General features: G+C 36.3%; 1 protein-coding gene across 1 annotated transcript in view; it reads left to right on the plus strand.

The window, feature by feature from the left end:
• The window catches only part of LOC126262057 (proton-coupled amino acid transporter-like protein pathetic), a 242,468-nt gene that overhangs the window by 98,337 nt on the left and 130,598 nt on the right, over nucleotides 1–13,533 (plus strand). Inside the window, exons 4-5 of the mRNA XM_049958593.1 lie at nucleotides 692–967; nucleotides 9,776–9,954. Of these exons, the coding sequence (XP_049814550.1) occupies nucleotides 692–967; nucleotides 9,776–9,954 (455 nt within the window). The remainder of the gene's footprint in view (nucleotides 1–691; nucleotides 968–9,775; nucleotides 9,955–13,533) is intronic.

Here is a 13,533-nt window from a genome sequence, read left to right on the forward strand (position 1 = left end):
ACAGGAATGGGCCACCACTCTCTCCCTGCTGCATCACCTAATTTATCTGTTTCTTCGAATTTCTTGATCATATTCATTAATCAATTTATTGACATGGAGCCTCTTCACAGCTGTTTCTGTTGGTGATATTCCTGCAATGCAATGCTGCTATTGCTGCCATTCTGATGAAACAACTTTCCAGCAGTGCATGGTCTCTCTTCTCAATAGCTGTTGCATTTCGTGTGGAAAACTTCTACCTTCTTACTCCTTACACCAATAGTCAGGTCACAAAAAAAATGTCAACCCATGTTGCCAAGTGACAAACAGTGTACTGACTTCAAAAAGGAAATATTTCACATTCTGACTGCTTACAGAGCCAGATTTTCACTTGGTGGCAAAAAGAGGAACTATTATTTTTTCAGCATACTCTGTGAGCATACTGATTAATGAACATACCTACACCATTTCAGTGGCCTGCAACATGTACAGCCTCCACTGTAACAATCAGAACACTGGCAGTTTAGTTATAACCATCCATTATTATAAAAACGTAATATGATGGTTTAATATTAAGATGTTCTTACACAGTCTCATATTACAATTATTGATTTGAAACTATGATTTTACTGTAATCTACTTGGTACCAATTGACATCTATCCAAATATCATTGGATTAATGCAGGAGACTGAATTGGCTATCTGTGTTTCATAGGTGGTGGAGTACTACACCAATACATCATCAGATCAGCGCTGGTACATAGCAGGACTACTACCACCACTTATCCTGCTTGGTTGGGTACCCAGCCTAAAGTGGCTTGTGCCAGTATCCATGACTGCTAATGTTTTCATGACTGTTGGCCTGGGCATTACTCTGTACTACCTAGTCCAGGACTTACCTCCTATTTCGGACCGGGTGCAATTTGCACATCCTTATGGATGGCCTCAGTTCTTCAGCATTGTCATCTTTGCTGTTCAAGCTATTGGGGTTGTAAGTATGTATTTTAATGTCTCACTGTGCCATTCCCTCCTCCCCTCACTCTTTTGCTGGCCTCTTTCTCATTAATGTATATTTATATGCTAGAATTTTTGCCCACAGCTTCACATGTGTATGTGTTCAACACCTATATTGATGGTGTAACAGTCTAGGAACAGTATTTGTAGATCCAAATAAGTTTATAACAACCAATTGCTTGGCATAACATGGCCTACATTTGAACAGGCTATGGTCAGCAAAATTCAGCAAGACATTTACTGACATTTGCAAAATTATAAACAATAAGGGAAACTAAATGTGTGTGAGTGGAGTGACAAGCTGCCTAAAGGAATAAAAGGTAAAAATTCGTTAAGAAAATCTTAAAACAATAGGTAACAGTGAAGACACATTTTTGATGCATTTCAACATAAATGGCTTACACATGAAAAATATAAATGGCAGAGAAGCAAAAATTAACTATCTACAAATTTTCTTGATCGGAAGAAGGATACATCAGTTCTTTGCCTCAAGAACATTGGCTAACAAAAGATTGCATCAAAATTATTGATACATTAGAGAACTGTGTTGTAGCCGGTAGCTTTTGTAGAACTAACAAAATTCAAGGGGGTTCCTGCATACTAATCAAAAATTGTTAAACATATAAAGTAAGAAATGATTTTAATTTTCTAAATTATGAGGACATATTTGAAAGTTTCTGTATACAATTATTACAAAATATTGTGACACTTTTGATGTACAGAATTCCAAGTAATGAGGTAACAAAAATATTTCTGTTTAAACTGAGGAGTCTCTTACAGAAACTCACAAAAGAGCAAAAGAAAAGCATTACAATAGCTGCTGATTTTTGCACAAATACAATAAACAAATCCAGTGAATCAACATAATTTATCAATCTGATTCAAGCATTTGGTTTCAATCTAAACTTCACAGAATTCACAAGAGAGAGTAAACAAACTGCAACCTGCATAGATTACATTCTGAGAAATTATTCACTTGGTGATACAAAATAATTCTGCATTGATTTAGGTATTTGAGATCATTTTGCACCGTTTTTGGAGGTACCAAAAATAAACGAACCAGCCATTAGAAAAACCTGCATCAAATGATGTTTCAGTAAGGAAAATATAAACTTGTTCCATTGTGGGCTGAAAGAAGTAAATTGGTCAGTGGATCATTGTACTACAAGTTCTAAAAATTATGACAGATATCTTGAGAGTTTTTTGCATGTTTTTAATGAAATATTTCACGTTGCAGTCTGACATGAAAAAATAACAGTCAAAGTGAAATGGATAACAGCTGGGATAAAAGCGTCAATTACCAGAAAAAGGCAGTTACATAATGAACTGGAAAGGAATACAAGTTTAGATTTTATGAACAATGTGAAAAGACATAAGATTATATTTAGAAGGATGGTAAATGCATCAAAAGAAATGACACACAAAAAATTCAATCTGAACTATACAAATAAATCATAGGTAGTATGATCAGCTGTAAAATCAGAACTTGGTGTAATACCTAGCAGTCTACAAATTTCCAAAATTAAGATAGATGACAAATCCATTTTAAATCCCTCAGAAACATCAAATATTTCAATAAAATTTTCATAAATGTATCAAAAGCGGGTGTTGATGCAAGTGTTTACATAGATCATGTTCAGTCCTTTTGTTTCAATCAGAATAACATGCAAATTCTAACTCAGTTTGAATTACAGCTAAAGATGTAGAAAAAGTAATATTCTTCCTTAAAAATAAAAATTCAACTGGATGGGATGAAATAGCACCTCTATCTGAAATAATAAACCAGTCATTTGAAGAAGAATGCTTCCCGGATGCTTTAAAGTATGCGGTAGTAAAGCCATTGTTCAATAAAATCTCAAAGATGTAGGAAACTACCGCACAGTAAGTCTTCTCCCAATATTTTCAAAAATATTCAGAAAAGGTTTTACAATCAAGGCCTAAAATTCATGACAAATCTAATATCATCACATCAAATGAGTTCAACTTCTAGAAAGGGAAGAGTAAAATATTTGCCATCAACAAATTTGGTCAGAAAATTTGCTCATCTATGGACAAATCCCAGAAAAATCACAAGAATTTTCTATGACCGTATGAAAGCTTTTGATTCTGTAAATCACTCTGTACTGGTACATGGATTAGAAAGATACAGAATAAATGGTAGTGCTTTGAAATGGTTCATTTGTAACATCAGATACAAGCAATTGTTCCTCAGAATGGAAAATTATTTCACATGGTATCTCACAAGGTTCCATCTTAGGCCAAATCTTACATTTATTTTATGTAAATGATTGACCACTATGAGGCCTGTCTTAAAAGAGTCAGAAAATATTTCGAGTACCTGACAGTGTTGGGACCATAATGCTCTTCAAAGTAGGCCCCTTGTGCTTACACACACTTAGCCCACTGATCCTTCCACTGCTGGAAACATCTCTGGAAGTCTTCTTTTGGAATAGTGTTCAGCTCTGTTGTCATGTTCAACATTATCTCTTCTACACTCTCAAAATGGGATTCTTTCAGTGGAGTCTTCAATTTTGGAAACAACCAGGAGTTGCGAGGAGCCACGTCTGGAGAGTGGGGAAGTTGGCAAATTGCTGTAATTCCATTTTTGGCCAAGAAATTTTGGATAAAGTGGGATGAATGTGTGGGGGCATTGTTGTGATGTAGTTGCCAGTTTTTCACTGTCCACATGTCTGGTCCTTTGCGCTGACCTATGTCATGGAGTTGCCAGAGAACATCTTGATATTACTCGTTTGTCACTGTTTGCCCTTCTGGTGCATATTCATGATGCACAGTTCCACAGACATCCAAGAGGACAGTAAGCATCACCTTGATTTTGCTTCGCACCTGCTGCACTTCTTTGGCCTTGGAGACTCGGGATGCTTCCATTGCGACGACTGTCTTTTTGTTTCTGGGTTGTACCCATACACCCATGACTCATCTCCAGTTATCACAGTGTTCAGAAACCCAGGATCAGTGTTGGTGGTGTCCAGAAGGTCCTGTGCAACGTCAAAACGGAGGTCTTTTTGTTCTGGTGACAACAACTTTGGCGCGAATTTCACAGCCACTGGGTGCTTGTTCCAATCATCACGCAAAATAGCATGTGCAGAATCTTTATTCACTCCAACCTCTTGGGCAATCTCCCACATGGTCAAATGCCGATCTGCCCTCACCAAATTTTGTACCCTCTCAACATCAGCTGCACTCTGAGCAGTTTGGGGCCTGCCAGAATGCTGGTCACTCTCCACTGATGTGCAGCCATTTTTGAATCAGTTGAACCACTCTTAGTTTGTGTTACACCCATCGCATCTTCTTCAAACACCTGCTGAATCTTACGAATTTTTTGCTTTGAGAATCACCAAGCTTTTGACAAAATTTGATGCAGTATCTTTGCTCAACACATTCAGTCACTTGAGAGAATCAGTAATCTGCTGAACATGTTATGTAGCACCTCACTCAGCAACTGACAGGCAGTGTCTGATGTGCAGGAAGGCAGGGACAAAATTCATGCATGCGCATAAATGTCTCTTCCTTTACTGTGTACAGTGGTGTCATGCTATCGTCTCTATTTTGCATGGGAAAATCAAAGGTTGGATACTTTTCAGACAGACCTCATAAGTACAACATTTCACTCAGTTTTATTTGTTGATGACACACCTCTACTCACTGAAAGTGTCCCTAAAGAGTCATTGACACCCTAAATAGTTTAGAACATTAGTTTCATGTCAGTGGATTAAAACTAAACTTGGAAAAAAACCCACCTCACACAGTTTAAAACTAAACACTCAAAATCAAGTGACTTCCAAATCTCCATGTAATTCAGGAACTTTTAGAAGCAGAATCTGTTAAATTCCTGGGAATAGTTTTAGAAGAAAATTTATCTTGGTCTTCACATATTAAATTCAAATGGCTCTAAGCACTATGGAACTTAACATCTGAGGTCATCAGTCCCCTAGACTTGAAATACTTAAACCTAACTAACCTAAGGACATCACACACATCCATGCCTGAGGCAGGATTCGAACCTGTGACCATAGCAGTAGCGTTGTTCCATACTGAAGCACCTACAACCGCTCAGCCACAGCGGCCACACATATTAGCTACTTGACAAACAAACTAAACAATCTACCACTTGCAATGACAATATTGTCCTACGCAAGTGACACTGACACTAGTTAAGTCATTTGCCACAGTTATTTTGAAGCCACTGTGATATGGAATATAGCAGGTAGTGTAAAAAGCAAGCCTTTATTCATGGATCTAAAAATTTTAACTATTCCATGTATTTACATTTATGAATTGTTTGCTTTTATCCATGCCAATCCAGAATAATTTAAGAAAACAATTTTCAACATATGTATGACCCAAGAAAGAAAGATAATTTCGTGTTACCATCTCATACACTAAAACTCTACTCCCACACTCCACATTACATGGCTGTGAAAATTTACAATATATTAAAAATGAAGAACTTTCCCAGTGTGGAACTAGGTCTACTTACCATCACAGGGCAAAAATGTTATTATTCACTTACTGAATTTTTAAATGATGATGAAAATTTCTTTGTATAGTAATGAAACAAATTTGTAATAATTTTTGTAAATTGAGATGGTTTTTGTTCTTTGTTTGACACATTGTATGTATCCTTGATACATCATCTATATTGACGAATCTGCTGTACTTTAAATCAATGATTTATGTATGTCTGTCATGAGACAATAAAATTTTGATTCTGATTTAGATTCTGATTCTGACACCTTCTCTCCCCTCTGTGTCCAGCTCTTTTTCCACTGTCTGTTTATTTCCTCCTCCCCACTGTCACCATCTCTTCATCTCCTCCTTTTCCTCTCTTTGTCCATTTCCAACACTCCTCTCTCTGACCATATCTTCCTCTCCCCTCCCTCTGACCATATCCTTCTTCACCTCTCTCTTTCCATCTCCATCTGCCCCTCTTCCTTTCCAGATGACTACTACCCCTCTACACCTTCCACTTACCTCATGCATCTCCCCCTGCTCCCCTCTCTCTGTCCATTTGATCCTCCCACTCACTCTAGCTGTCCACTCCTCTATCCATCTCACCCTGCCCCAGCCATGCACATCTGCAATATGGTTCAATAAAGCAAGCTTATACTGCTCCCACAACATGCCTGTCATGCAGAGTAGACTACACATCAGGGGAATGAAACTCATTTATTTGCCACTGACATACAAACCACCATGCAAATCAAGTTGATAAAGCAGGCCAATAGTACATCACAACATGCCAGGCCACCTACATGTTGGGGCTTGGAAAACCATTTTGTGTCCCTGAGATGTAGGCTGGCCTCCAATGCAGGTTGCTTTGGCAACCCTGGATGTTCCAACACAGCATGCTTGTCGTGCACAACAGCCTGTTCAGCAGGGACCTTGGAAAACATGTTTTGCCCATATATACATTCATGTTGCAGCTAGGAGGTTATAAACCCCACAGTGCTCATATGTATAAAACAGATAACGCATATATATATATATATATATATATATTAGTCCAGCTTTCCAAATTAATACAAAAGTTCACCTAGATTTGTTTCCATCCACAAAGTATGAAATTAAAAAACATACAGGGGTAAGGCAATTGATGAAATTGTTGCAATTATTCAAGAGATTTGGGAAAATGAAGTATTTCCATAGGGATGGACTTCTGCTGTAATTCATCCACTACACAAGAAAAGGGACAGAACACATCTGAAGAACTATCATAGCATTTCTCTCACTAACAACTAATGAGATCCTCTCTATAGAATAGGGCAGAATGACAAATTGATCCAGAACTGAGGGGAGTGTTTCAGGAAGGGATGATCATATTCTTAGCAGATTATGAATTTCATTTCTATCCTGTCATATCTGAAACTTAAGAACTGGGAATTTGTGATGATCTTCATGAATTTGAGGAAGGTGTGTGATTCAACTGACGCTATTTCAAATATTTAGTGAGTTTGCATTAGACGACAAGAGAAATGTTTATCAAGCAAACCTTATCCAATACCACCTATGAAGTGAAGTTCAGAGAAGAGACATCTGATGCCTCTGAAATTAGGACAGGACTGAGACAACTGTATTTTAGAAAAGATTGTCTGAGAGTGACATAAAGAAATTTATTTGCCACTGACATACAAACCACCATGCAAATCAAGTTGATAAAGCAGGCCAATAGTACATCACAACATGCCAGGCCACCTACATGTTGGGGCTTGGAAAACCATTTTGTGTCCCTGAGATGTAGGCTGGCCTCCAATGCAGGTTGCTTTGGCAACCCTGGATGTTCCAACACAGCATGCTTGTCGTGCACAACAGCCTGTTCAGCAGGGACCTTGGAAAACATGTTTTGCCCATATATACATTCATGTTGCAGCTAGGAGGTTATAAACCCCACAGTGCTCATATGTATAAAACAGATAACGCATATATATATATATATATTAGTCCAGCTTTCCAAATTAATACAAAAGTTCACCTAGATTTGTTTCCATCCACAAAGTATGAAATTAAAAAACATACAGGGGTAAGGCAATTGATGAAATTGTTGCAATTATTCAAGAGATTTGGGAAAATGAAGTATTTCCATAGGGATGGACTTCTGCTGTAATTCATCCACTACACAAGAAAAGGGACAGAACACATCTGAAGAACTATCATAGCATTTCTCTCACTAACAACTAATGAGATCCTCTCTATAGAATAGGGCAGAATGACAAATTGATCCAGAACTGAGGGGAGTGTTTCAGGAAGGGATGATCATATTCTTAGCAGATTATGAATTTCATTTCTATCCTGTCATATCTGAAACTTAAGAACTGGGAATTTGTGATGATCTTCATGAATTTGAGGAAGGTGTGTGATTCAACTGACGCTATTTCAAATATTTAGTGAGTTTGCATTAGACGACAAGAGAAATGTTTATCAAGCAAACCTTATCCAATACCACCTATGAAGTGAAGTTCAGAGAAGAGACATCTGATGCCTCTGAAATTAGGACAGGACTGAGACAACTGTATTTTAGAAAAGATTGTCTGAGAGTGACATAAAGAAATTATCAATTCAGGGGTAGAGAATGGTACGATTCTAAACTACAAGAATATGAACATTACAATTAACTGTCTAGCCTTTGCAGATGATCTAGACTCTGTATATGCAGCATCAAAGCCATGTTACCAGCTGCAGACATGGGCAGTGAAGGCTGGGCTTCAATGGAGAAAGGCATTGTAAGATTTTTGTAAAAACTTTTTAAAATTTTAACACATTGCATAAAGAACACTTTCTCCATTCCTAATAATGTTTACTAATTTCAATTAATTGCTGAAAATATCTTTCCAATTTTTATTGTGACTTTCATTTCAGTGTTACACATGGAAGTAAAAGAGACTTTGGATTTAGGAGCACTTTCGTTAATAAACCTTTTCATATAAAGAATCTTGTTGACATCTTCTTAGCAATATTGGAGACAGTTGTATGGTTTGCAATAAAGATGTTATAAAAATCTTCAAAAATATAATAAATGCAGTTTTGAAGAACTGACAGACTAAGTCTAATGCATCTGCATTTATTTTATTATTATTATACTATACTATATTATTATTATTATACTGTACTATCCTGTTTTGGTTTTTTTCCCTCCATAATGTATTTTGATTAATTCATCATATAGTTTAGAGGAAAAAATATTTCTTGTGATTTAGGAATATATATGAAAAGGAGTCTGATTTCTATCCCATAGGGCTGATTACTGAATTCCTTCCTATTATTCTTTTCATGATTTCTTCCCATATCTCCTGAGCCATACATTAATTATGGATTTCTTTAATAATGTTCATCTTTGATTATTTTAAAAAATTGATCAGTATTTGACATCATTAACATTTGACCACCATGGTAAGAAAAAACAGTTTTCATTTCTTTTACACTGAAACCACTCAACAAAGTTTGATCTAAAAATAAGTTGCCATTTAATGGAGCACTATATGCTTGAACTCTTCTTGAGAACTTTACTGATAAGGAAATAATCAAATGCTGAATGTCAACAAAATTAGATATTCTTCAGTCAGTACTATCACCATAAAGTAAACGTGACACTCTCCAACCCCACCCCTCCCCCACCCTCTACCCATCCACCACCCTACTCACCACTTTCTTTTTACTAGTTCTGAAATAATATGATAAACCTGTCAAGGTTTGGATGGCATTTAGAAACACTTGGGTGGTTTGCTTTCTTGAATTCACAGAGCTGGATATGCCACTAAGTGGCATCACACTCCGACGACACTATTTCCATAATTATGATGTGAAAATCACCAAAATTAATACTGTTCAATTATTTTTCCTCTAAGACATGTATCATATGTTTGTTGAAGTAGAGAGTAGGGTCAAGTAATAAAGCGAGAATTCTGTAACTTTTTTGTACTATGGTTTGATATAAAAGATGGTAGTTTGGTACCAACTGCGATTTTTAGCATGCTGATTTTGAATTAATTACTTATCTAATCTTGTCTGAGTATGTAATACTACATACTTCTTTTTTACAATTACTTGACTTGTTACTGGTTTTGTACTTTACACAGTTTCTGAACATTTTTGTCTGAAATAATGATAATAGAAATCACTGGCACATTGAGAAGGCCAAAAAATATGAACAGATGATAAACATTTAGGAAGATTAAAAACTAATATAAAGCCATATAAACATAAAAAGGGAAAACTCTGGAATGTGACTGTGCCAGATGACTAAGAGCCAATGTAACTTGTTTCTACACAGGTAATGCCACTTGAGAACGGTATGAAGACCCCTAGGGATTTTATTGGATTGTGTGGTGTTCTTACTCAGGCGATGACTTTACTTTGTGTGATTTACACAACAATTGGATTTCTTGGATACCTCAAATATGGTGATGATACTCAGGGCAGCATCACACTCAACTTGCCAGTACAGGAAGTGTAAGTAATAAATTAAATTATATCTAAAAACAAAGATGATGAGACTTACCAAACAAAAGCGCTGGCAGGTCGATAGACACACAAACAAACACAAACATACACACAAAATTCAAGCTTTCGCAACAAACGGTTGCTTCATCAGGAAAGAGGGAAGGAGATGGAAAGACGAAAGGATGTGGGTTTTAAGGGAGAGGGTAAGGAGTCATTCCAATCCCGGGAGCAGAAAGACTTACCTTATGGGGAAAAAAGGACAGGTATACACTCGCACACACACACATATCCGTCCGCACATACACAGACACAAGCAGACATTTGTAAAGGCCTGAACTGTGTGTCATACAGTGATTATTACAGGGGTACATGCAGTGCCATATGTGGATACTGTCTGCAAAATTTATTGTGAATACAGTTAGTAGCAAAGAAGTAATAAATTAAAAAACATGGTGCATGATGTAGCAGTTTTTCACACATTTCATTCTATATGACGTCATATCTCCTGATCTATGTGTTGTACAATGATTGTATTTAGTGGTATAGGGTGAATACTGTCTGTGAAATGTGTCACAAATACAGTTAGGAGTAAAGAAGTAATTATCATAATTTCATGCCTTATGCAGTATATTTACTGCATGAACAGCAGGAAAGTAGTAAGCGATAAACAATATTCCTTTCATCGTTTTCCAGTAGTTTTCAGCATAAAAAACTTTTCTAAAGGTTTGAAATTATGTATGAAGTTTCTTGTAAGTTGCTAAGTGCTCTCATTTTCAAATATTGGATAAATAAAGTCTGGTAATTTATGCATCACAGGCTATGCTTTTCATTTCATGTCCGTGTTTATATCTTAGTTATCACAAATGTGGATGCTATATAATTAATGAATGAATGTAAAATCCATGATGGAAAATAATATGAATTATGACAGATTGTTACTCAGTGTGTAGGGGAGGCATTGAGAAGTAAATAGGTACATTTGAAAGTGGCTTATCCAACAATCTATTTTTAAATGTGCCCGTTCACTTTTCAACACCACCTGTCTGTGGTGAGTAGCAACCTATCATAATTCATATTGTAAACATAGATATGCCATACATACGTACTAAAGTATCAAGAATAATTCTTATGGTATCTTATGTAAAGAACATAAACAAAAAGAATCTATATAGTTCTATCAATTATATGATTGTATTAAGATGTATAGATTTCAATTAGCTTAACTAAAAAAAAATCACAATAGTAGGAGTAGTAGACTACCAGTTAATCTCTAATTAAAAATGTTTGTTGCTGTATAATGGCCACCTTCCTTGATCAAACCAAAGTCCGTTAAGACTTTATGTAAAACAACGTTGATAAAAGGGACAGCATCACTCATGTGAAACTGAGCTTGCCCTTTCCTTACATTATATCATGTGAATTATGGATATGGAGTAACAGACAGAGTCAGTGTTCTTCAATTTCTTAGAAGCATTTGATACCGTGCCACATTGCAGACTGTTAATGAGGGTCGAGCATATGGAATAAGTTCCCAGATGTGTGAATGGCTTGAAGAGTTCGTAAGTAACAGAACCCAGTATGTTGTCTTCAACAGTGAATGTTCATCAGAGACAAGGGTATCAGAAGGGCTGCAATTAAGTGTGGGGGGACCACTGTTATTTTTTAATTTTTGATACACATAAACTGTTGGGAGGGGGAGGGGGGGGGGGACAGGGTGAGCAGCAGTATATGGATTTTTGCTGATGATGCTGTTGTGTACAGGAAGGAGTTATCACTGACTGACTGCAGGATGATACAAGATGACTTAGACATTCTTTCTAGTTGGTCTGATGAATGGCAGCTGGCTCTAAATGTAGACAAATCAAAGTTAATGGATATGAGTTGGAAAAACACACCCACAATGTTCAGATAAAGCATTGTTTGACAGAGCCACATTCATTAAATACCTAGGCATAACACTGCAAAGTGATATGAAATGAAATGACCGTGTAAAGACTGTGATAGGGAAGATGAATGGCCAACTCCAGGTAATTTGGAGAATTTTATGAAAGTGTTGTTCATCTGTAAAGAAGACTGCATACAGGACACTAGTACAATCCATTCTGGAATACTGCTCAAGTGTCTGGGATCCACAACATGCTGAATAAAAGGAAGATATTGGAGCAATTCAGAGGCGGGCTGCTAGATTTGTTACCAGTAGTTTTGAACAACATGCAAGTATTATTGAGATGATTCGGGAACTCAGATGGGAATCCCTGGAGGGAAGGCAATGTTTATTTTGAGGAATTTCATTGAGAAAATTTAGAGAACTGTCATTTGAAGCTGATTGCAGAATGATATGTACATTTTGTGCAAGGCCCACAAAGATAAGAAAGGAGAAATTAGAGCTCACTTGGAGCCACATAGGCAGTCATTTTTCCCTCGATCTGCTTGTGAATGGAACAGAAAAGATAATGTCTAGTAGTGGTACAGGGCACCCTCCACCATGGACAGTACAGTGGCTTGTGGAGTGTGTATGTAGCTGTAGATATAGATGCAGATGAATTGGATAAAATTCTTCAGAATGACAATAGAGAACAATCTGAAATGGAACAAGCGTACAGATTCTTTAGGTTGCAAGCTATGTAAAAACATATTTGTCATAAACATAATTAACAAACATCATAAAGATATGTAATAGGGCTACCATCTATCTGTCACATTTTGTACTTAAACGACCTTGAAAAGTGCAAAGTAATGACTTCACATGCATATGTTGTCTAGATTACAATGGACAGATGACACATTAGCAGAAGCCTGATACACAGTTACGTAAGCAAAAAACAAGCACAAACATGCACATACACACACACAAACACACATACACACACAGAGAGAGAGAGAGAGAGAGAGAGAGAGAGGTATGTATTTGTGAGTGACTCACAATTCAGAAAGAGTTTATTGTTAAGGCAGAATTTGAGGTGCCTCATTTGTATATTTTATTTGGGAAATACTGTGAGTTGCACTCTTTTGATAAAAAATGTAATATTTTCAAACATGGCACAAACATTCAGACTGTTTTGATACTTTTTCGTAATATTTTCAAATATGGCACAAACATTTAGACTGTTTTGATACTTTTCAGCATGGTGGGTACATACTGATTGGCTGTTTCTATTTAACAGCCATAAAAATTCTGTGATATGATTGACTGTTTCATTTTAATAAATGCTAAAATAATGTCTGTGATTGTATGAGAGTGTGTCTGTATATACACACTTTCCCAATCACATCACAGTATTTTACTGGCCATTAAAATGGAACAACCAGTCAGTATGTAGCTACCATAATCAAAGATATTAAAACAGTCTGAATTTTTATGCCATGTTTGAAAATATTAGATTATTTATCAAAATATGTAAAGGGTGCAACACAAAATATTTCTAACATAACGAATATGAAAGCACCTAAAATTCTGCCTTAACAGTGAGTTGCTCTCTTCCTTTTTTATGTCACTCACAAATATTTATGTCAAATACCGTACTGCATCATTATTAACATGAACAAAAATTATGTTCTCATATAACTTACAGTATTTTCAATGACAAA

Source organism: Schistocerca nitens, chromosome 1 (genome assembly GCF_023898315.1).
Source record: "Schistocerca nitens isolate TAMUIC-IGC-003100 chromosome 1, iqSchNite1.1, whole genome shotgun sequence".
In the NCBI taxonomy this organism is placed as follows: Eukaryota; Metazoa; Arthropoda; class Insecta; order Orthoptera; family Acrididae; genus Schistocerca; species Schistocerca nitens.